General features: G+C 40.8%; 1 protein-coding gene across 5 annotated transcripts in view; it reads right to left on the bottom strand.

The window, feature by feature from the left end:
* CSNK1G3 (casein kinase 1 gamma 3) overlaps positions 1-25644 on the bottom strand; it is a 52442-nt gene extending 26798 nt beyond the window's left edge. For 2 of the 5 annotated variants that reach the window (XM_053409301.1, XM_053409303.1), the window contains exons 1-7: positions 25101-25639; positions 18173-18245; positions 14636-15067; positions 8924-8964; positions 7247-7316; positions 2015-2163; positions 187-421 (exon numbers count right to left, since the gene is read on the bottom strand). In XM_053409301.1, the coding sequence (XP_053265276.1) occupies positions 187-421; positions 2015-2163; positions 7247-7316; positions 8924-8964; positions 14636-14813 (673 nt within the window). In that variant the 5' untranslated portion in view covers positions 14814-15067; positions 18173-18245; positions 25101-25639. Of the gene's footprint in view, positions 1-186; positions 422-2014; positions 2164-7246; positions 7317-8923; positions 8965-14635; positions 15068-18172; positions 18246-25100 lie in introns of all 5 variants that reach the window. The other 3 variants (XM_053409305.1, XM_053409306.1, XM_053409302.1) reach the window with 3 other exon arrangements.
* Positions 25645-26066: the final 422 nt, after the last annotated feature.

Raw genomic sequence — 26066 nt, 5'->3', positions numbered from 1 at the left:
GTCCACTACTTAAACACAAAAGCAAGTATTTTTATGCTCAACATACACTCAAGTACCCTTCGATAAAACAAATAAAGCCTATCTGAACTACAAAAACAAGTCGTTTGCAAAAGTGATTAATATGCACAGAGCTGGTCAGAATTCTAGTGAATTGGTTAAGTTTGTGTTCTAAAAATAAATACATACCTTTTCCTAAATGTGTATTTATACTCATGTATCTAGCAGTTCCTGTAAGGCTTTTGTGTTCTCGGTATGGTATGTGCTTCTTTGTCTCTGGATCTATATATTCTTTTGCCAAACCAAAATCTATAATATGAATAATTTGTTGAGTTTTGTTTCCTGGTCGTCCTATTAAGAAGTTTTCAGGTTTTACATCTCTGTATATTAAGTTCTTTGAATGAACATATTCCATTCGAGAAATCTATTAAACAGAATGAAAGAAAGTTTGTTTGTTTTTTACCACAACTATAGTAGCAGAACAAATAAAAACAAAAAATTGCTATATCTTTTCTGTCTTGAAAGAACATGTTTCTTCATGTGTCAAAATAAAAATGTAAGCTCTTCTTTCATTGAAACTTCTAGCTTTGGTTGAGGCTGCAACCGCAGGCACTCTTTTATGACTAGTGGGCAGCTAAGTGGCCTAGCACAAACAACAAAACACATGGACTGCTTCCCAGTCATTTTGCTGCTGCTCTATGCTGAACTTAAGCCATGGTTTGGTTTAATACATCATCTACATCCAGGCTGTCTCCAGACAAGCTACAAACTGTAACAAAACTTTCCCTCATGATCTATGATTGATGGTTTGCCTAGGGAGACCTGAACCATGAGTCAATGTTCTGATAACACGTTAAGCCAAACTACAACACAGCAGCAAAACATCTGAGAAGCAAAGCAGCAATGTTCACTTCTTCGGGAGTACACACGTTTGCTTTTTAGTGTTGAGTCACTGTGTGTGTTTCAATTACTCTTTGTTAAACTAAGTAGTGCTTGCATTCTGTCCATTAAGATTATTAGGCAACCACTTTTAAACTTTAATGCACCTAAGGAAAAAATGGCCAAGATGAGTGTGTAACACTTCACAGAAAAAGGAAACTTGATTTTTAGGAAAAGGCTGCAAAATTTATTGTGAAGAAAATGGATTTGTGATAAGAATTCAAACCTGCTTAATAGAACTCCAGCACTGCCTTGTAAATTAAATGGGTGCTGAATGAACAGACCTCAAAATATTATAAAAATCTGCACCTGAATTACACAATGCAGAAACTGGTACTGAACGTAGCATGCTGAAAATCAGTTTCTAGGTAGTACAACAATTAAAATGAGCCTGAAATATGAAGATAGTCCCAAGTGAAATCTCAGAAACCCAGGTCCAAGGAGGACTCCTGTGGAAGAATAGTTTGCAAGGGGGGGGGGCGGTTGCATTGCTATTTGGTCCTTTCCATGAATAACAGAGACAGAGCAATATAATTCACAAAGTTCAGATTTTCTACGTTCAAATGTTTTTCATCAGTGAGCATACAGCATCCTCAATTATATTTCATGCTAGGTCTAAAGGTAATGGTTTGTTTATTAATGTGTTTAGTTAAGTATAAAGATGTGGCTTGGATCCAGAGTAGCTCCTCTACAAACAAAAGGGCAGTTTGTGAAAAGCAGAGGTTGTCTCTGGTAAAAGGGGGATGGGAGGCAATATTTGCTGATTCCCCCTCCCCCCTCCAGCTATCTTCCACAATATTTCAGAGGTTCTTCCAACACTTTGAAGCAGGTTTTTAGTGGAATCTGTGTGAATCATCTGCCCTCCTTTCAATGACTAGAACTCTGCTCATAGGACCTCCATAGCCAACCCTTTGTCTTCATGACATCTAACAGTACCGTTCACAGAGAAATACAGTGGAAAACAACCCTAAAAAGTTTTAAGCAACCAGGTGACACATTCTTTCTGCATTTGCTCAAAGAATATCCAGCTAATACTGAATGGACCATTATTTAAAAAAGAAAATAGAAATATACTCACCAACTGTATGGCTATCATAAGAACAGTTTTTAGAGAAAAAGTCCTATCACACAAGTCAAATAAATCTTCCAAACTAGGTCCCAGTAGTTCCAGCACCATAGCATTATACTTGCCACAAGGGCCAAAATAGTAAACCTGAGGTATTCCATCTGGGAAAATGAAATGAAACAGTCATTTCAACACACTTTTGTTCTAAGAACCATCTCACATTTCAACTGGAGAATAATTAAGACTATCTTACACAAAGATTTCCACAGACTTTAAGCTACTTATCACTATTAAGTTTCTTGTTTCAGGAAATATTTGATTCACTAAATAATTCTTGTTCTCCCTTTTCATTGTAGTTTGGGCTGTACCTGAAATATTATACTGAAATACTAGGTTTTGTAATCCTAGGAATGTGCAGACTTAAATGTTGGTATTTAATTATTTGCTATGACAGGTTGCCAGTAATTGTGCACAATAACTTAATTACAAGATAAACATCCACACACAAGGTAGAAGAAATAGAAAATAGAAATAGAAATATCTTTATTGTCATTGCACCCCTCTCAGGGACAACGAAATTACTTGACTGCTCCATAAAAACACTAATTAAAACAATACAGTATAATACAGCAAGGAAGATTAGATGACTTTCAAAGTCCAGGCTTCCCATTCAGGGCTGAGATCGCTCTGGAGAAGAAGCTGTTCTTAAGACGGCTCGTTCTTGTCTTCATCGTCCTGTATCTCCGTCCCGATGGCAGGAGCTCGAAGAGACAGTGACCAGGATGCGATGGATCTTTTACTATGTCCAGTGCCTTCCTATGGCACCTTGTAGCATAAATCTGCTCTAAGGTGGAGAGTGGGCAGCCAACAATGCTCTCTGCTGCCTTAACAACTCTGCACAACCCCATCCTGTCCTGGGTAGTACAGCTTCCGTACCACACACATAAGCCATAAGTGAGCACGCTCTCAATGGCACAGTGATAGAAGGCAAGCAGCAGTTTCTGCGGAAGATGGTTTTTCCTTAGAATTCTCAAAAAGTACAGTCTCTGCTGTGCCTTCTTCACAAGCCCCCTTGTGTTGACACTCCAGGACAGATCCTCTTGTAATTCAATGCCCAAAAATCTGAACGTTGTTACCCTCTCCACACAGACCCCATCAATCAAAAGTGGCTGGATATTGCTCTTCTGTCTCCTGAAGTCCACCACAAGCTCCTTTGTCTTCCTTGTATTTATGAGCAAGTTGTTAGCTCTGCACCACTCTGTACACAATGAACTTTATGAAGCCCAACCTTATGGTATCTTGCAAAGTCTAGCACACTGTCTACTTAACAGTTGTCATGCACCACTGCCATCAAGATAAAATATAAAGTTACAACCAATGAATTTTAGTATTTTTACCAGAAGATGCTAGAATTTCTACCATTTTGCCCATGTCTATACTGAACATTGTCCATCATCTTCTGTTTGCTACAACAGAACCAAGGTTCTGCGGATTTCTAAATCCCACAAACTGTATCTATGGAGCTCAAGAATAAGCACTTCACAGTGCAGGAGATCAATCAAGGTAACCTGAATCTAATAATACATTGCTCTTTCAGAACATGTATAGTTCAGACCTAAAACATTTATCTGGTTTGAGCCAGCGGCTCTGAAAAGTAAACAATCCCAGTGGCAATTTTATGAAACATTATCTAAAAGAGCATGCAATGGTGTATGAGCGATAGGTCTGCACTGTTATGCAGCTAAGCGTGTCTACTCAGAAATAAGTTCAACTGAATTCAATGGCACTTGCATGGAAGTAAATGGTGTTGCAATTACAGCTTTAGATAATGCTCAGAGCAGACCCACTGAAATAAATGAATCTAAGTTGGCTATCACCATATGGATATAGGCAGATTATTCTATTGTTCATTCTCAGGGGTACATCAACAAGATATGCCTGTGCATCTCTTACTATCATCATCATCATCATCTATCTGTTATTACTATCAATAGTGGTTCAAAATCTGAACTAAAAGCTGTATGCCTGTGTTTATTTTAAAAAATGCTGTAAGGCCCCAAATAAACTGTATTTTCCAACAGCAGATATGTAAAGTTATAGTGCTTCCTAATGCTCCTTAACTTAGTGTACCAGTTTTCCTTGGCCAAAGAAAAAGCTACAAATGATTTGTGGTGTATTTTATTCAAAGCATGTTTCAGAGAACATGTTTTCTGTGAAGAGCCTGTGGCCCATGGAAAACAATCAAGTGCCATAATCAAAAGTAGACAGTGCCTTGGGTGGGGGGGGGGAATCAGTGGGAGTGGTATACTTTATTTGTGACCTCTATTTTCAGCTACCCCTCCCCTTCCTTTCTCTCTGATCCCTCTGTCAGTGTTGAAAGAAAATATTGAAGCTCAGCAATGGAAACAGCTTGTGAAGAGATACCAGAGATTGCCTGCTTTTCTCCCATTCAACCTTTACCCAGCTAGCTACAGAACATATACAAAATTCTACATCAAGTGGAGCTGAAAAATCAAGAATAAGCCTAAACCTATTGTCATATGGGGCATTTTTATCTATCTTGCAATAGGTGGAAAGTGTGTGCTGGCTTAACAATGCTCCATTAGTCAGCAAGCAGCAGCAATGTCTTCTGCAGACACAGGACACTTCACAGAAAGGCAGGCCCTGTTGGCAGCAAATCCCTTCCAAATCAGGTGAGCTTCCCCATGCATTAAGGCGGCAGCTGGGAGCCAAGTCACATTTGCTCATGAGAATCCAACACTGCACTTGTTACTGGTGCTGGCCAAAACCTAATGACATCAAGAAATGGATCCTGACAAGATCAGGTACCTGGTACATCAAACAAACAAAAAGGCTTCTGGCTAACTGTCTGGGATGCTGTAGTTGTATGCTGCATTGCAGACCTTGCATTGAACAGGGTACTATACTAGATAACCTCCGAGAAGCCTTTCAAATCTAATTCTATAGTTCTAGTAGCTGAAGACAGAGTTTCAGTCACATGCCCTACACTGGATCTTTTTGATGCTTCGGGGGAATCCTCAAAGGTAGCTTACCCATATTGCACCAGTATCACTATGCTGCTTTCATCCCAACACAACAAAGTTGGGGAACTAGTGGGCTGGATGGAGCCTATGGATCCTCCCCTTCCAGCCCACAACACCCACTCTTTGTGCCACCCCCACCAGCAGGTTTTAGGCTGAAAAGAACTTCTTATTGAAACCAATAGCTGGCTTTATTTTAAAGCCCAATTATGGTATGGGGGCTAGACTTGTAGAACAGACCCCCTCAGTAACTCCAAGTAGTTTAGGAAAGTGTCTGAAATCAATCTACATGATACATACAGATAGAGGATGCTGCTAATGACCAACCCGCAAAACATTTCTACTGAATAATATATACAAAGTACTTTATCATATTAAGCTGTTTTGTTGTCAAAGTTAACATCCAGTTTCTTGTTCACAGAACTATGAACTAAACATCATCAAAATATAGTAGAAAACACAACAAACAATGCCCTCTGATGCTTCACTACCGTGGTTCCAATTTAGGCGGCCAACAATTCTCCTAACAATGTCAACTAAAAGTCTGACATGAATGCAATCAGTTATAATAGACATCTTCTTTTGTAACAGCAGTATAGAAGATATAATCATAAATAGTTTTGTCATGTACATACGCTAAGCTCTTGTTCTAGATGAAAAATATTAGCAACCTAAGTTGCATTAGTCTGGTTCTCATATCTCATTAAATCAGTTAAACTGAAAGGTGGTTTTATGTGAACAAGGACTATGCTGGTGCACGCTGCTAGATCACAGGCATTTTGGTTTTCCCCAGTTCCTGCTGCTGCCACACTGGCAAGGAAAACAGCAAAACAAACCATGAGTAAAGAGCAAGTGAATAAACCATGAAACCAGGTTCTGCCAAAATAACAAGTCAGGCTATGACTTTGTTTCTTATCCAGCACAGCAGGAGTGGAGAGAGAAGTGCCTGCAATTTCAGGATTGTATACCAGCATTCTGCTTGCTCTTGTTAAACCACATTTTATTTTAACTCCAATTTAATATGATTTGCAAGCCAGGCATTCATCTACTGCAATTTGGGCAACAAAGAAAAACTAGAAACTTTATTTTCAAACAAGCTGTGATATATGTTGGTCATCTTGGGTTTTGGAGAACATGCAACATCAGCAAGCACAACATGGAATTGATGCAAAACCTGTAAGAAAACTCTTTGGCATACTATTTCTTACATAAATCATAGCAGCATATTGGATTTGCAATATAATTTCAATCTATTCAAACCTACTACCTCAGGGGTTACCGCTATAATTAAGGACAATGAAGACTAAACAGTACTGAAAGAAGTGGGAAGAGATTTGGTGAGGCATAACTAAATAGAAATGAGTGAACAACCAATTCCTACTGCTCCCAGAACACTAGTTTTGACATCTTTATTTCAGTGGATTCCAGGTAGATTTTTAAGAACTTCAGACTCGACAAATGTATAAGGCAAACACTTTCTATTCCCTGCATTTCTGGCTTCTTGGTTCCGGTCATTCCTACGGGGGGGGGGGGTGCATTTTCTTATGATACGCAGGGTAGAAGTTATCCAAAGAGGAGTACTGTCTAACTTTATTATAAGCTACTGTGTAGCACCTTATCCTATGACCGACTTCCATAATGATAGGCATAAAATACACACATGGAAGACAGCCAGTAAGGTCTGCACCCAGTTCTGGTCATGGAGAACAGCAGAAGCATATTTTCTGAACACAGCTGCCTCACCAAAGTATTGCACTTTGGTCTTTGAGCTACATTTTATACTACTCACGTAAGGTCAAACTGAATGTTATATACTATATTGCAATATGGAATTAAATCTCAGCAACACTTTCTCCAAAGCAGCCTTGCAAGGATCGAGGTACCTAACTTTCACTGGCAGATGTTTTTCCTCTGAAAAATGTATTTCCATAGGGTAAACACATATGCTGAACGCTGGCCAGAGTAAAAGAAATCTGAGCGATTTCAACGGAAAATTGTCATCAGGCTATGCTAGATGTAGCTTCAATGAACTGTGTAGCAAGTACCTGTGACTATTAATATAAACCAAGGACATTAAATATACTTGTGTGTGATAAAATGCACAAATATTTACGTATCAAATTGTGGGACTTTTATTAACCAATCTATATCCTCATTATTGTAGTACTTCACATTATGCTACAACTTGCTAAATTATACTTACCACCAGATCCTAACTGCTTGTAGAATCTGTATTCCAAGTGCAGCTGTGGTGCTCTTGACTTCATTGGCTCCTGAAGAGACCAAGATTTTAGATTTTAAAAGTCAAGTTCTCAACTCAACAATGTTAATGTGACTGCTATCTGAAGAAATATCTTTCCAATTTTCTTTCAGCCAAAAGAGACTTTGACAATATTTACTTTCTTAAACCCGTTTATCACAGTGCAATACTGATAATACAATATTTACACCTCATTTAATTTGTACTCCATACTGCATATAGAACTGTCATTTCAAAACTGTTTCTTTGGGATTAGGAAGAAACACTGGATGCCAAAGGCAGAATTAAAATATATGCAATGTCTGGAGGTGCTGTTAATTTAGCAATTACAGGAGTAGAAATCTCAGTTTCAAAGGAACACAGGCCACTAGCAGCCAGGAAAAACATATGGGCACAAACATGCGCCTACTGCAATAGTAACTTCCCCAAGCGATCCCTCTTCCAAGGCAAGCAACTGTTTTGAGTGCCCCCTAACATAAAAATCTCACGTTAGGTCAATGTACACAGTATTTATTTTCTCTTCCTTGATCCTCTGAAACAGGGAGGACCACTCCACTCCCCTTTTCTAAATATCTTCTAGTCCACCTTTTCACCAGACACCACTTCAGTAAAAGGGTGGAGGAAGAGGGAGACAGAGATGATTTCCTTTCACAGCCAAACTCCCCAGATTTTAATCACACAGCTAATCCCAAAGGTGATTGGGACAAATCAAAGCGTCTGTGCTTTCCCTTTGGTTATTAACAATGGCGGGGGGGTGCACAAATACGTGCACGTCCAAAACTCAAGGCATTAGATACAATGCCATGTAGAGTAACACTGCTGAAATATAAAGATCAGTAACACTAAATAAAGTATTTAACAGGAGGAAATCATAAGGCAACCAAAAAGCTTAGAAAATAGGGAACAATACTACAAGGGGCAGAACACAGATCTTCAGTGAAATGCTGGCACTCTTGACCCAATGACAAGATTGACTAGAAAGGGTCAGCAGAAGCATAGGCCATATTGTCAATTATTATTAATTTATTTATACCCTGCCCATTTGACTGGGTTGCCCCAGCCACTGTGGGTGGCTTCCAGCGTATCTAAAAACATAATACTGTAAAACATTACACATTTTAAAAGGTTGCACATGTTTTTCAAAGCACTGAGAGAAACTACCCAGATAATCTGTTTAGGTATGAGTTTTGTAATAGCAAGAAGTTTCTTTTTTTAGTATTTATCACCAGGACGTTAAATTAATTGCCATTTTCTGTAGGGCTGTGGCAGAGGGAATGAGCATGTGCTGGTGTTCCATGTTGCCAAAAATTGCTTGGAAAAATGCTGGGCCCGTTGGAGTGCTAAGCCAGTACTGAGCCAGTCATCTGAGTAGTAACAAGTAGCTTGAAAATATTAAACTATACATATTAGCAAAAAGCTTTGATGAAACGTATTTTAACCATTGGTATACTGAATAATAAATGACTTGCTGTATCATGGAAAAGTGGAAGTAGCTGGCAACTGTGTGATCTCTGAATAAGGCCTGTAACTCTTTCATTTTGGATACAACTTGTTGAAAGCAAGCATTATTTAGTTTATGAAAATCTAAGAGCTTGTAATTATTAATGAGTGTCAACTTACCAGCTTAATTGCCACATATTCATTTGTATACAAATTTTTTCCTTGAAAGATAAGAAACAAGAATGTCAGATTTCATACCTCTGTAATATGTATATATATATATAGGTGGCAAAACGTCTACATTGAAATAAAAAGTTGATGGAACTTGCCCATTTACTTCAATATGTAAAGTCTGTCAAACTCTTATTGACCATGAAAAATCAACATTTTATTAGTATACTATCAATCTGCACTGGGTATTAAATACAATAAAGCTAGTTAAAGAAAACTAATGTGCAGCAGCTGATAGCTTCAGACACACACTTGTTCCTTTAGCTATTTGTTTATCTTTCAGCATTGAAAATTGTTACTTTAAGAAGTATAGCCTCTTTTAGTTTGTACAGATGGGAACTAACAATTACACACACAGAAAATCACACCACACAGAAAATCACAATGCTTACCTAAACACAGGCTTGGACTCTAGCTTTCATTCAGTGAATAAAACTAAGATCACTGAAGGGGGGATCTTTCACTCCCCACTTGCAGACACCAGTGCTGCTATAAAATCTATTTTGGAAATTGGATGAGAATTGGGAATGGTTTACGGGGCTGCACAGGAATCTGTTCAAGTTGCCCTCCCCCCACCTTACATAAATGAAGGGGCAATTTAGGATCCAAGGCATAGTAACTGTATAATCGTATCTGCATTATATTAACACACAATGATGAACTATGCAACCAATGAAATACAATACAGTTTAAAGAAGCTTAACTGATTATTCTGAGCATGCAATGTTTATTAATTGTTTAGTCAACCATAAACAATTTCTGAAAATTATTCCAGTACGAACAATAAGCAAACCTAAACAAGTTAATGACCTTATAACCCTCTTAAACTGTAAAGCCTTGATTAAAGTGTTTAATTACAACTCATATCAACACAATTTCCCCATATAAGTTAGCTGCCCTTTAATTAAAATTATATAGAGATATCACAAAAGGTAGTTAAAGGATTGCAGAGTTCTACCTAAACAACAGGGGAGGGGTTACTTTTTTCCACTGAAGAGTGTAAAGTAAAAATATCAGAACATTGCACTTTACTTATTAACATAAAGTTACAAATTCCAACAGAAAGACAGACTTTGCCTGCTTTTCCCAATAATGTTTATGCCACTTAACTGTTCCATGAGTAGCTTAACTTGAAAGGACAAGACCGTCAATGATCATAAATAGTATTTTCGCTGGATTTACTTTTATATTTCTAGAACTGAAACAAATGTGGATATTTCTAAGTCAATGAGGAGCACTTTTTTATCCCAATAATTTGTATTGTTTCAGTACAGTATAAGGACAACAACAAAACAACTCAAATAGGAAACATTAGTCCAGTTACACAGAGTAGACTCCACAACTTTACAATCACAAGTCCATCCCCACTGTGCAATCTATGAGTACAAAAACAAAAATCCCAGGGACACTACTTATTGACATATCCACAGGAGCATTTAGCTTTGATGGGCAATTATTTTAAATAAGTGACCAGTTCAGCATATATTTTAATATTAGATAGAACTTACTGAAGTTCATTCCTTCCAAAATTTAGTTTATTAACTATATGTTCCATTAATCAATGTTTCAGCATATAGTCAAAACCTAAAGCTATTTTGAGGTTTATAGAAAGGCAAGACAACAACAACAAAAATAATAATCAAGCCTTTCACTACCAACAACACTTTGCTATTTTATCTATAAATAACAATTAGTTAGAATCACTATGAAGCTTTTAGCATGAAGCAAGAGACTAGATGAATGCCGACATCATCAAAAAAGAGTTACTCATTTTTCCTCCCAGACACCTGCCCCATAAACCATAATCTCAGATGATAGTCATATTGGGTTCAGGTAATACAATTTTGTTGCACCATAGTAGCTGCCAAAAAGTAAGCATGGCCCTCTACTGCTTGGACTTATTCTTGTGTCAGTAACAGGTGAATATTTTGCTCATAGTTATATCCACCATCAAGAGTCTTTCATCCTTGAGGGCCACTGGCACGGCTATGGGAGAAATCATGTAACCCTGACTACTGATATGATTGGGACATCCATATGTTATTGATGTGATGTCATGAATCTGTTTTTCTTTTTTGCTAACTGGTGTGTCAACAAAGTATTTTTCAGTTAAAGTGGGAGAAATTTTGTGAACCAGAAAAGAATATTTTATTCTTTAAGAAATGGCAGAAAGTAGCATAGGTGAGCCAGCTGTTTCCTGGCTTCATGAGCAGCTGCTCAATCATAGCCTCAAAGGTTATGAGAAATGTGGAGCTGGAGCTCCTTAAGGAGTTGGAGCAGAGCCCTTTCATTAGCTTTATCATTAATCATACTCTGAAGGAAAAAAATATACTAAAGCTTTTAGTTTCTAAATCTAAACACATTTACTAGGGAGCAAGTCCTACTGAACACAGTGGAATTTGCTTCTCAGTAATATTAATATGCATAGGTTTGTGCTGTAAGTCTTACATGCGGAACAAAATTATTTACTAAAACAAAACATATCATAGGCAACATGCAAGTGAATGAATGAGTTGTGGTCTAAAGGAGGAGAGATGAAGCTCTCTGTCCTTTCCTCCCTCCAGTAGCCTCTTCTGTTTCAATTCTAGGCCTAGAGGAGAGTACTTTGCTGCCTCTACATCAAGTGTAGAGTTCAAATGGGCTTCCAGACAGAAAAATGGAATGCTCTATCCCAATCACTAGTAGCCCCCTGCATGTGTTCGCATGTGACATGGAATATAAAAAGTACCCTTCTCCAAATCCAGTACAGAAACCAAGGGATGTGCTATTCGTCTGATCCTGTGGGATGCACTTCTATGCTGGACGTGGAGGAGGGAACCCCACTGTTCTCTACACCTGGCATGAAAAATAAACCTGTAGTGTGACCCTCTGATGTCAGCCCCTTTTATAAGTAGCATGCTAGTAATTTGTGGACTTGTTGGGAAGCCTGCATTTTATATTTGCTGAAATGAGAATCAGTTTGGGAGTATGATGAGGACAGCTTCCGAGATAGATGTTCTTTTAGGCACTATTGCAATGCAGATGGAACTGGCACATGTGCTTAGATAGTATGGCTTGCTCTTATTCATTTCATTACAGAAGACCACTTTATAAAAAGTACTCCTTTTTCCAAACATAAGACATAGATAAATTTAAAGATATATGTGAAACAAATTTGGCAGCCATCTAAAAAAAATAAAAGTGGGATAAGCCTGCTAGCCTGACGTTAAAATGAAATTTGTTTCAATAAAATGTTTCAGAGCAATAGTGAAGTATATACACTCAACACTTGATGTGCCTAAATTTAAAATCCATACTGAGGCATGGAAGCCACACAGTGGCCTTTGGCCTGTGACTGTTTCAGCATCACTTCTTTCACAAAGTTATTGAGAAGAAACAGAAGGGTACAAATATGATCAGTATTCTCTCCTCATACCTCCAGTTTGATAACTGATCACAGCTTATATAAATGAAATTAGTACACAATACTTGTTGGTCTTTTTTTCCTTCTTCTTTTTTGCATAGACTGTATTTGTTGATTGTATGTGCTTATATTTATAATAAAAGCTCCAACAACCAATGTGATGATTATTCTGCTTCTAAAATTTTGAGTTAGTAACTTAGAAATATAGCAATTAACATATATTTAGCACCATGTTATTTGACTAGTCCAGACATAACAATACTGACATAATAAACCACAAGTTAATTAAGGGCACTGGATTACATGCCCCTTCTTCTCCTGTGCTGCTTCTGCAATTTCTTTAAAACAGTTTCTCCATTATGTGAGAAACAGGGAACTGTAATAATGTCACTTTACTAACTAGAATTGAAGGGTGTCCCAAAGGAAAGTAATCTAGGTCCCAACCTTATAAGTACGAGGACCTGTATGCTAATTGTTCTGCCCTTGCCCCACATGTCCACCATCTTGGAGACTGCCACATCATGGACACTGAACCGTACCTCTCCGTAGCAGCAGGGTAAAGCAGGAAGTGGGTGAACATTGCCATATGCACTACGTGTAAGGGTGTGATGTCAGCCTGGCAGGCACAAAGGCCCACATGGTGGACTGCCCCAAGGAGCTTGGGCATAGGGCCTCCCAAAAGGACACAGGTTGCACCACTGCGGGGGGGGGGCAGTGATGTCATGTGCAGGGAACTATTAAAAGGAGTTTCTTTCCTTCTTTCAGCAGGCATTGCTAAAATGGTTAAAATACCCTCTTCAGCAGGAGATTCTGAGACACAGCCCTACCTGAATCGTGGAGGGGAGAATGTCTCAAAACCACCTGCAAAATGGGAGGAATTTTCACCAGTGGAAGATGGAGGCTAGCACATGGTGGCACCTGCAGGGAGACTTTCCAGTGCTGAGTTCCAAAAGTTGGGTCAGGGCAAGCAAGTTCAAGACCATCTTGTCACTGGTCTTAAAGACAAAAGTGGTTCCAATGTGTGGTAAGCCAGCACACTCGGGCAAGATTCTTGAAAGTAAGGTTCACATAGGTGTCCATGAACCACCTATGATGCTTTTGTGCTATGCACTCTCACACTCCAGAGGGGCCTGCTGGGAAGGCTCCAGGGGGAGTCTGTTTCAATGAAGAATGCTGGCGGGAGGGGGACACAGTGGCTGCAATGGTGGCAAGGAGCGGTAGAAAGACAATGGGAGGGAAGAAATAGGAGAGACAGAATGAGAAGGGAGGAGAGAAGGAAGGAATAAATAAATAAATAGATAGATAGATAGATAGATGATAGATAGATAGATAGATAGAGAGAGAGAGAGAGAGAGAGAGAGGTGTGAATAATGGCCAGTCCCTTACCCAGCCCTACACAGCCACCACTGCAAGGGACCCAGGACTCTACGTGTTAAAAGTTGCCATGGCTGCAGCAACAGAGCAGGTGCCAGTACAGCCACCCTCTCTCTCCTCCCCATTTTTGGATGAGAGCCTGACGCTCAGTTTATGCCCAGTCTTCACAGGCTTTTGCAGAGCACTTGTGATTAATTCCATGGCCCACTAGGGGTCCGCAGCCCACAGTTTGGAAACCTCAGAGCTACAGTTCCCCTTTTCAAACATAATGGGGAAAGTGATTTAAAGAAACCATAATAGAAATACTAGGGTCAAGCCAGGAAAGCAGTGGGAAGCATACTGCGTCAATGCTCACTCAAGGCTTAAAAAACTTATTATTTAAAATAATGAATGAATGAATGAATGAATGAATGAATGGTTTATTAATCCAATACTGTTAAATCCAAATCTACCCATTCTTTAAATAAAATGCATAGCAATGAAAATAAGGGCCTACGTGTAAAAAAAAGATAGAATGCCACTTCCACTCCTGGAATTCAACACAAATCAAGACCAACAATGACGGAAGATCCAAAGTTCAATATTCGATAATCTATTGTACCCAAAGAGCCAACCTGCAATCTATGTACTCAAATGAATATTCCTACCACAGCATATGGCATGGATTCATTCAAGGGTCCAAAAATTACATTCCCAAGATATCAGAAATGTACTGCCTTTACACTATGCTGACAAATCTATAGTAACTACCAGCAGTCATAATTTTGTATTATAGTCTAAATAAACAGACCTCATTATTTTGAAATGAAACAAAGTTAACATACAACACAGATTTGAATGTTTCAAAGGCATGTGCATCCAAAATTAAATGAGCAGAATCTTACCTAATCGTAGCTCTCCAAAATTGCCACATCCAATTTTTTTTCCAACTCTAAAGTTAGGTCCAACCATTAACACTCCAGAGTTTGAAGAGCTGCTGCCTCGTGGATTGTGACTTGATCGTCCACTAGGCCTTGCCATTCTATCATCCAGTTTGTCCTTGTCTTTCTTTTTGCTATCCATATCAAGTTTACGGTACTCCACTTTGAACTTCTTTCCCCTTTCAAGACAGGCAAGCTCAAATGGGGTAAAGTAGAAATGGACACATCACTAGTTAAGTGCTCCAGCTAGTTACTGTGAGTCAGCAAGCTGCTGCTGGCAGTCACTGCTTGTGTATTCATCCCATTCGCAAAGTATGTTTCCTTCGTAGTTGTTACAGGAAAATGTAATCTCAGTAGATCTTCTATCAGCACCATTTACTGGTTTTTAAAGTGCTTCTGTAACAACAACAACAACAACAACGTTTATTAATCAAGCATGTAAGGACAAAGGTATACAGGTAAATGTATAAATTACACACAGCATATGATTAGATGTTTACTGTTTATTGGTTCAACAATAAACTCACAAAATATCAGAGTTGTGTACATGTTGTTAAATGTATCACCTACATGTTACAACACAGTATCTACAAACAAAAATATACGGGTGCGAACAACCAATTAATAAATCTTTGTAAAGTCTAAAACACCCAAGTCACGAAATTCAAACTGATCTCTAGAAATGTGCTGAGCTCCAACATTAGTGCACATCAAAATAACACATTAAATAAGTAGACATACCACACACCATAGCACATCCCAAGAGCAGCTAAAGCTCCCCAAGACTAAGTTGCAAAAATCTGCTAAAATTGTTTAATGATTGAGCCATCAGACTGATGGAGCCATTATATAAAAATGCCTACAGGTGAACTATTATTTCACTTTAAGTTGCAATAATACATTTTCAAGAACTAGCAAGAATAGGCTTTAAATAACAGCATCAATAGCATGCAACAAAGTACAGTGGTACCTCTGGATACGCACACCTTCAGTTGCGCATCCTTCAGGTTGCGAGCGCAGCAAACCCGGAAGTATTTTTTTCCGGGTTTCACCACGCACACATGTGGAGAAGTGCTCTACCGCCCCACGCACATGCGCAGAAGTGGTCCCTCCAGTTGCAGAAACCTCAGGATCAGACTGGAGCTCCAAAACGGATCCCATCCGCAACCAGAAGTACCACTGTAATATATTATTTCAATGCCCTCCTCTATCCCACTTCGTGCAAAGCTTTCTATTGTGGACTATTTTTTTTTCCCTTTCCTGAAAGGTGTCTGGGATGTTGTAAAATATAATTTTAGAAGGATTCTTTATGTTCACATTACAAAATCTGTTGGACATACATAAATTCTGCAGTACCAAGTGTGAAAGAAAACTATTACAAAAACACTCTTGGATCAAGTGACTTTTTGGGTCAAAAACTGCCAAAAAGTTGACTATTTAAAACACTAACTTTAAAACACTAATTCCCCTACATGCAAAGAAATGCCGAGAGGATGAGACCAATAGTGGGTCCAACAGTCAAGAAGGCAGTTTCTGCATGTGCTATAGAGGGAAGTGAGGGGCAGATGGGGCTCTTCAACCTGGGAAGGGAGCCCATCTAGGAGAAGGAAAACTGATCCTAAACCTCTGCTACCTTGCAGGATAGACCCTACACATATCCAGAATGGAGTCCTTCAGGCGGTTGGCTGGTGCTTTATACTTCTGCTTCCAGCAACTTCTGCAACCAAGCTGGTGCCAAACGGATTGCTCTGCTTTGGACCACATCAGCAAGGCTGCTGGGCAGCCCAGGACCTCCATACACACTCCCCAGGTTTGAGCTCTGGAAAGGTCACTTTGATGCTGCTAACACAATGATTTGACTCCCTCACCCACTGGGCACACTCCACTGTCAAGACAGGCAGGTGCCAACAACAATTTAAATCAAGACAAAACAAAATACTAATTACAGAACATCTATCTTCTAGATGAGTCCTCCAGAATGGGAATGAGGAACCTCCAGCCCCTGAACAATACTCTTTGTCACCTCTTTAAATCAATCTCCAGGCCAAACTCAGTGTCCCAAATCCCTCTGGAGAAAGGGAGGTGAATTTAGAGAAGTATCTTGACAGCAAGCTGGATAAATCCTTAATGCCTAACAACGTAGAGCACAACTTACATTTTTTTCCACAGCCCTAATTCTATCCTGTTGTCACTGGAAAGTGTGCTGTTTATAAAGTGCCATATCCCACTGGAATGAAACCCACAAGCTGAATAACTAAGCAGCAGGCATTTGATGAAAGGAAAGTGAATTCTGATATGTGAAGTAATGAGTCATCAAAATGTAACGAGCAGAGACCAATAATTCCAAAAGAAAGGAAATGAGTTTCCAAGTTTTAAATGTTAAATAACCTATTTCTCATCAACAACTGACATCAACACTTGTTTAAAAAGAATAAATATGAAAAAGAGGAAGAAAAACATCATCACCATAGAAGTACTATGATGCTCTGATGCTATTTTCAGATGCTTATCATTACTTTAATTTCATTGCCAATATAAGTAAAAAAGAACAGTTTAGAGTTGGAACTAGATTTCAAATTTCTAGGCAACACCAGATTTTTTTAAAGGCACCTAGGATTTCTCCTAGTATTACTATAGTATCATGCAGCTTTTTCCATAGTAAATTTGTCTCTGAACTTTTCATAATTTCAAAGCATTGCTTGTTAAAGTTCCACCTTTCCAGCACACCACTTCCTGAAAGTTATGAGAACCAACATAAAATTACATAGATCCAAAAGCTAGTGATTTTTCTTACTATCATACTGAAACTATTACACAATAACGTGTCTCTTCTTTCCAAACAATTCACTTTGCTTGGCTGTTTCTCTGTATACAATTTTTACAATGAAAGCAGCCCATCTGTTGGCTGCTCATTTTAATTCCCCTCCCCTAAACTCCTAATACATATTCTCCAGACCCTAGACCAGACTTTCTCAACCTTGGATCCCCAAATAATGTTGGACGACAGCTCCGATCACCCTTGCAGGAACAGTTGTGAGGGATGATGGAAGCTGTAGTCCAACAACATCGAGACCCAAGGCTGAGAAAGGATGGGCTAGACATGATTCAGATATTCCAAATTTAACAAGAAAAAGGGAAAATGTGGTGGAGAAATGGAATAAGATTTTAAAAGAAATTTAAAAAGAGGAAAGTAAAATATACAAAGAAAATAATAACAGATCTATAAAAAGGGAGGTAAATTTTTTTGCTCCTAAAGGCAGCTAGAGGCATCATGCCAGTGGGTGTATCTGGAGCTAGATTGCGATGGGGAGGAACACAAGTGAAATTCCCAAGTGTCTTCTCTTTGGCACACTCCCCCTTAAAATTCAGTTTGGGGGGCAGCTTGGTCACCCACAGTGGATCACTCTTAAGGCCTGCACACAGGTGATTTAAAGCAATCACTAATTTTTACACCTGACCATAATTCCTTATAAAGAGACAGAATTTACAAGTCACACTTACCCAATATAATGTTCCAATATTGATACATTTCCCCCCATCACAATTCACACATTGTTTTATTCATAGATGAATTCTGAAAAAAAGAATGAATTTAACATAAGCAATCAATCCAAAGCAAATTTGATGCTGTGACTACTCAAATTCATGTGGCCAGATACCGAAAAACACACAAACAATAAATTTATTTCCCACAGGAAGTATGGATTATTAAACAGTCATACTTTGGACTCCCTATATACTGTATTTTTCGCCCTATAGGACGCACTTTTTCCTCTCCAAAAATGAAGGGGAAATGTGTGTGCGTCCTATGGGGCGAATGCAGGCTTTCGCTGAAGCCCCGCCGCCAGCCCCGCAAGCTGTCTCCCGACGTCGTTTGGAGGCTGACGGCAGGAAAAGCCCGCTTCTCCCTGCCGCCAGCCCGCTTCTCCCTGCCGCCAGCCCCGCAAGCTCGGGGGCAGCGGGGAGGCGCAACGTGCCCAGGCTTAGCTTCAGCCGTGGGAGCCCGGCACTGGGCTCCCACGGCTTGCGGAGAGCTGCATGTTCTGGGGGCTGGGGTCAGGGGAAGCTCGGGCTTCCCCCGTCCCAGCCCCGCACCTGGGGGGGGGGGGAAATAATTTTTTCCCCTTTATTCCCCCCCCCCGCCAAAAAATTGGGTGCGTCCTATAGGGCGAAAAATACGGTACCTTGACTTGCTTCTATTTGCCAATGTCTCCACAAAAATTGAGTATTATGAACAAATACATAGTACATTTAGCCACTTGCCTAGTTGCATTTGGAAATGCGTATTTTCACCTGTGCCCTTCTATGAGTGGAAGGCTCTTGGAACTATCAGAGGCCCCTACTAATGGAAAAGGGGAGGCAAATTTTGCCAATTCCCACTTTCTCATGAAACCTTCTGCAACATATTCTTCGTTGTTATGAAAGGGTGCCCCAAGGGGATGGAGGGGACTCTAGGAGGAAGAAGGAATTCACAAAAATTGACTCAGCCCCACCCTGTTACCAGAGGTCTCCAATGAATCAAAAGCTCTTCTGCAAAGTGAAGGGCACAAGTGAATTCCACCCACTGTCACTAAAAATCAGCTTCCATTTCAGATGTCTAGAAGGGAGTCAATACAACTATAATATTTAAAGAGAGAGCCAGGAAATTACAGGCTAGTCAGATTAGCACCAGTTTCAGATAAACTGATGGAAAACATTTAAAATGATCAAGCATATAAACGAACAAGTCCTGTTGAAAAACAATCACCATGGTTTCTACTAAGTACTGTCTCTCTAATATGTTATGGTTCTTTGGAGAGCGTCCAAAAGCTTGTTGATAAGTATGATCCAGTATACATTGCATACTTAAATTTTTAGAAAGCTTCTGACCAGGTTTCTCACCAATGGCTCCTGACTAAATTCACCAGTATGGACTAGGAACTAGCTGAAGAACAGAAACCAAAGAGTAGTAATAAATGTACAGCATTCACAGTGAAAGGATGCAATTAGTGGAGTGACTCAATGACATGTATTAGGAATAGTGCTTCTAAATATGTTCATAAACAAACTGGATTACAAATGAGTAGTGATTTAGCTTTTGTTTCCCCAAATAATGTAGTATCACCCACAAATCTGGCTAACTAAGAAGAGCTCAGAAAAGGATCTCTCTGAACTATATGAAATGAACAGAACCAAAACAAGTTAAATACAGTTCAAAGAAAGAGCAAAGTGATACAGATGGCAGAGATCCTAACTTCACATATAGGGTCTGAATTTGCAGTGGTTTATCATAGAAGAGCTCTTTGGGTTATGATAGATAGCTCAGTGAAAATGTTGCCTCTGTTTGTATGTGTGCATGTGTGGCAACTGTGAAAAATGCAAACTCTATGTAAGCTATTAGGAAGCGATTAAAAATAAAACTGCTAGTAACAAAAACCCTTTATAGTTTTTATAGTTATAGTGTGGCCATGCAGTCCTTGGAACATAATGTACAGTTTGGGTCACAACATGTCAGAAAAGATATTCTAGAAGTAGAAAAAGTATAGAAAAAGCCAACCAAAAGTACCTGAGGGCTGAATCAATAGCCCTATAAGGCTACATGGGGGAAATGAAAATGGGATGGTTATGAGAGAAATTCATAAAATCATGTATGGAGAAAGTAGATAAAAAGGATGTTTCTCCCTCATAATACTAGAGCTCAGGGGCCATACAATGAAACTGACTAAACAGAGAATGTGAACAGACAAAATGAAGTATATCGTCACACAGCGCATAATTTATGCAATTCACTGCCACAGTACATGGTGTTAGCCATTAGTAAATCGCTGTAAAAGGTAGTCATAGAATTCAAGAGGGATAATCCTATCAACTGCTTCTAGTCATTACTGCTATCCAGGTTCATAGAAAATGGTGATTCAGAACTATTAAGCTTCATTCAGGTGGTCTGTGGTGTGCCTGTGGATTTGTGTTTGAAGACTAGTACATACAGTACATTCAATACAGTGGTACCTTGGTTTAAGAACAGTCCAGTTTAAGAAAGATTCGGTTTACAAACTCCACAAAACCGGAAATAGTGTCCCAGTTTGAGAACTTTACCTCGGTCTAAGAACGGAATCCGAACGGTGGAAGGGCAGCAGCGGCGGGAGACCTCATTAGGGAAAGCGCAGCTCAGTTTAAGAATGGACATCCAGAATGGATTATGTTCATAAACCAAGGTACCACTGTACTCACATTGATTTTAAATGTACTTTAATTGCTTATATTGTTTTTTATTATATTACAATTTTGATTCTATGAAATACAATACAGGTAACTCACAACTTTCACAGAGGTTAGGTTCTGGGGTGCCAAAATTGTATATAGTCAAAAAGAACTCCTTGGAACTGCTCACACACAAGCATCTTACCTTCCACAGCCAGCACACCCAGCAGGTCTTACCCCACCCCAAGCATCACAGAGCACTTTTAAGCTCTCTGCTCTGCTCACCAAGCTCTGAAATATCTCACAGGGTCTCACAGAAGCCTCTCAGAGTCCAGTAAGCAAGTATGAGACCTTAAAAGATCTTTCCACTCCAGGAAAACCCTGCACAAAAAGAGCATTTTAAGCACTCCGCCTTCCATGCATTTAATTTGTGTGATTTCAACCAGTTGGTCTTCAACCGTGTAAAGTTGAAATTGCACAAGTTAAATGCATATAAGTTGTGGGTTATCTGTACAATGTATAACTAATAAAAGCAATAAAAATAAAATCAGAAATCATACAGCATCTAGCACAGTGCATTGCAATTGCTACAACAGCCAGAAATCATTAAGTGGTCCACCAAGACCCTCAGCAAGTTTCAAATGGCCTATGGGGGAAAGGTTTGGGAACCACTAGCCTGACACCACCTACAGACAGAGGTACTGAAAACACACACACACACACACACACACACACTTGCACCTTTCCCTATTTCAGAACCTTTCCCCTTGAATTTATCCAGCACTGGAGTTCCAGTGGGAAGGAAAACTCTAAACCTGAGAGTGGTATGTTGCAAGCTATAGAGATAAAGAGTTGTATGTGGCAGAATGGTTCAGCAGCACACATGCCCTAACATTGCATTACATTCCATTGCACACACTTTAAATGTAGTTAGGGAACAGATCATATATTTGGAAGACATGGGCCTTCTGCCATCACTTAGCGTCATGCCACTTTAAGCAAGCCAGTGTGACATACTCTTCTGGGTGAAACACTTATCAATCATTGAACATTCCATTAGGCCAGGCATGCCTTTGTAATGGTAAGTAGCCTACTTTTTCAACTGTATCATGGTGTATGTGGTGTATTCCGTACATTTAGGGAATGTAAATATTGTCCTTTTACATAAGGAGCGCAGTGGCAATTCTGCCTTACAACAGCGTTCTGATTTGGTTTAGGCTCAAAGTTGTCAAGTGATTTCAGTTAATTTGCCACATTTAATCCCAGCACTCTGTCCACCATTGGTCTGCCTATGTAGCGATCAAACAATGGGCAAATATTAAAACTTTATTTAGAATAGTAACAGAAAAGCTTTTCTAAAAATAAGTAAATCACAAGTTAACTCTTATAGAAAATTGTCATTCAGAACTATCATTATAGCAATATGTTGATATAAATGCATGCAGAGAAAATATAAAGTATTTAATAATATGCATTGGCACTTTAGCATTTCTGGCACTCTACAGAGTCCATTTTTACAATAGCATACAATACAATGGTTCAAGTGAGTTTTTATGATGTATATGTCTGCATGTGTCGAATGAGATCTCTGTAGATCTGAAGCTCTCACTCATTTCTCCATACAAATAAGATTAGCATGCCTACCAAAAGTCAGCAGTATGCAGAGGTAGTTTCTGGAAATGTTAATAAGCTAACAATCTTATGCATGTCTACTGAGAAGTCCTAATGAGTTCAATCGTACTTACTGCAAGGTTAATGTCGTGCACAGAATTCTATAACTACATCATAACTTGGGGGTGGGTGAGACAAAGAGATAAATAATCACTACTGATGAGAGCTGGACAAAAAAACCTGACTATGACATTTCACTTACACACACTGAATGACAGGCAACAGCAAAGTTTTGCTTGAACCCTTTTGTAGAAAAATTATGTTATGCAGCAAGTATTCTTCTAAGCAATTACTGTGAGGTGAGCCTACCTGACAATGTTTTTGGCCAATGAGAAGTCAGAGTTGTGATGATAAGCAAGTTATTTGACTCCAAGGCAACAAGAATTGCTGACGGGGGTCCTAAAGAGATGCTGTTTTCACTTCCCATTGGGTGCACTTTAGAGGCTTCTGTCTTATTTCCTAGTCCTCAGAATCACCATAGTTTACCCTTCCTTTTCCCCTAGCAACCAGGATGAATCTTTCCCATGGGTGGATTCATCTGAGATCAGGTAGTCCCTAGAAGTTGTTTTCTTAAAATACTACTAGTTTCTTATGTAATTGTTGCATGGTCAAGCCTCTTCTTGTATGGAAATATAATTCTGGGAAAAGCTTCACCAAGACTGTACTGTCCAACTGTCTAGTTTCTACAAAGTTCAGATTGTTTTCCAGTTGCTCTTGCTTCATGCCTTTGTAGTTTGGTGAGCATTTGAGGTGAGGTGATGAAACAAGCCAAAGTTAGAGAGTGATGGGTTCAGATGTAACACCCAGTCATAGTTAAATCAAACCAAAGTTCACAAGCCAACCATAGATTCTGACTGTGGTTTGTTGGCAGCAAATAAACCATAATTAAGCTGTTGGGCAGGATTAACACATAATGGCCACACTATAGTTTAATAAACCATGGTTTAATAAACTATAGTTTGGTTTTATGTGAGAACCACAGGCCAAAGTTTCATTATTCCAAGACTCTAGTGGTAGTATCTGTTCTGTAGAAGTTGACTGAACCATTACTTTTCAAGATTACTTCATGCTACACTTTCACCAGAATACCCTCAATTTTTTTAAAGCCTCAGTTTCAGAAAATATGCAAGGCAGCTCCATAACTTGTAAGAGCAAAAAAATGATATGTACAAATGATATGTATAATTGTTTGATAAAGTATTATTTTGATTTCTTATTTTTCTGGTATTTCTTGAGATCCCACACACAGCAAGTAAATTACTGAGGACTGAGGCTTTTTCAAAAGACAAAGAAGTAGTCTTTAAGCCAGCTTGACATTTCACACAAAGGAAGTTTTTATGCACTGAGGTATATGACATGCAAAAATGACAGGTAGAAATTTTTAATAGGACAGGCCTTCAGCTGAACACATGCTGCATTTAAAGCGTATAAACCTTTGAGGGAAAAATAAAATATTCACCTTAAGTACCCTATAGTGCTTGCCATTCGCTCTTACTGGCTATCCAGTAGCCAGCACAGTAGCTTAATTAACCAAACTTCGAAGCAAAGGCAAAGGAGCAGGCCTACAGAAAAGAGACCTCTTAAGTATTGTTTACAAGGCTGCAATCAATTATTTGCAGCTACGGAAAATGCCCAGCAGTCGAGAAAGAGTAAATATGGGCCTTACAGGAAATGGGCATTGCATTCAAGTACAAGGCTCCGCCATCCAAATGGACCATCCTACCTTTGTATACTGGGGAGGTGGGGAAAGGAAAGGCAACAACCACCACCACACAGCAACACAAACCGCACACATGCGGCATCATTGTAATAAATCCTGTCTGTTAAGGGCTGGTCCCTCCTAGGGAAGAGATTAGGTTGCTAATTCCCTTCTGCTTTCTGGTTGGAGGAGCAGGCAACCCCGCTAGCCTTCGCCCTCGTCGCCCCTGCCTCCCACCCCCATTAACACTCCTCCGCAAGGCGACGGGCAGATGCGCCAGCCTGTGTGCCTGTGTGTGTGTAAGTACCACTGCTACCCTCATGTATTATGCACATACACACAATTCCACCCCCACATGCACACACACAAAATACGCACACTGATGGGGGAGATGGAAATCACACCACACTCCCATACACAGCACAACAACAGACTGACTCACGGCGATGAAACCCACGTATATAGATAGCGCTCGTTGTCCCCACCCTTATAAGCTCCAGTTGGGACGCGGGTTTCGGAGCGAACCTCCCTTGTGGAAACACAAAACAGGCTCCGGGAGTCCCAGCCACCCGCAAGGTACGAGATTCCCCCTTCCTTTCCCCCTCCCCCAATAAAAAACACACACACACACACACACACACACACACAACACTCCACCCTTCTCCTCACAAAAGCAACATGCCTCACAATCCACAGGCGAGGCAGGGCCCCAATCCCGCCACGGCCATATTTCTACCACCACCTTCTCCACCTCCCATTGTGTACCGTTCAAGGAGGACCCCCCCCCCGAAACCTCCACAGGAACCCCGCGCCGCCAACCGCCAACCCGGCCCCATCACACACACCCGCGCGCGCCTGGCTCTCGTGAGGCGGCCGTACCTTGAGGGAAGGAGGGAGGTCTCGCGCGCGGGGAGAGGTCGCGGCCGACTCCGGCCTTGTCCTTCTCTCTCGCTGTGGCGGCGGCGGCGGCTGAGGAGGAGGGGGAGGGGCGCAGGTGCCTCGCGGGGGCAGCAGGAACCGGGAGGGAAGAGAAGGAGGAGGAGGAAGGAAGGTGGCGCTGCTGCTGAGGCGGCGAGCGGGCGAAGGGAGGCGAGAAAGGCAGAGAGAGAGAAAAGAGGGAAGGGGAGGAGTCTCCGCGGCTCCTGGCCGGCGCAGGGAAATAAAAGAGGGCGGACGGCGCTTTCGCGGGGTCGACAACAGGCGCCACGAAGCCGTCGCCTCTCCTGAGGGAAAGATGGGGGAGAGAGAGAAAGAGGGCGAAAGACTGCCGGGAGGTGAGGGACCAACGGCGGAAGTCTCCCCTGTGGCGGAGGCGGCGGCGGCAAGCGGAGGCGGCCTCCCGCCTCGCTCCCGTCGCCCCGCCTCGCAGGCAACGGCCGCAGTTAGCTGCGCCGGCCGGCGGCCTAGGAGGGGCGGGGCTACGCCGAAGTGGGCGGAGACGCGCCCACGAGCCAGCCGGCCATGAGGAGGGCTTTTTTTTGTTGTTCTCTCTTCAACCCCCACCCCTCCCCCTCAAAAAAAAAAACACCTCCCCTCCCCTGCCAACCTCGAATTCGTAGCAAAGTGGGCGGTGCCCGAGGGCGGGGGAGGTGAGTGACGCAAAAGGGGGAGGAGCTTCTGGGGCGGGCAGGGCCGTGAGAGAATCCGCGGCGGGGGCAGGGAAAGGGCACACGAGCTGGCTGTGTGGAGTCTCTTCTCCGGGAGCCGCCTCTCTCTCCTGGCCTTGAAGGATGGGCGTCGCGGCCAATCAGCAAGCGCGCAAGGGGGACGTAGGCAAGGTGCTACGTTACGAGGGAAGCGGTGGGAAAGTGTGGGTTCCGTGGGAGGCGTGCAGTGGCTGCGCTG

This window comes from Podarcis raffonei, chromosome 11 (assembly GCF_027172205.1).
Source record: "Podarcis raffonei isolate rPodRaf1 chromosome 11, rPodRaf1.pri, whole genome shotgun sequence".
NCBI lineage: Eukaryota > Metazoa > Chordata > Lepidosauria > Squamata > Lacertidae > Podarcis > Podarcis raffonei.
This window is presented reverse-complemented; position numbering and strand designations above follow the sequence as displayed.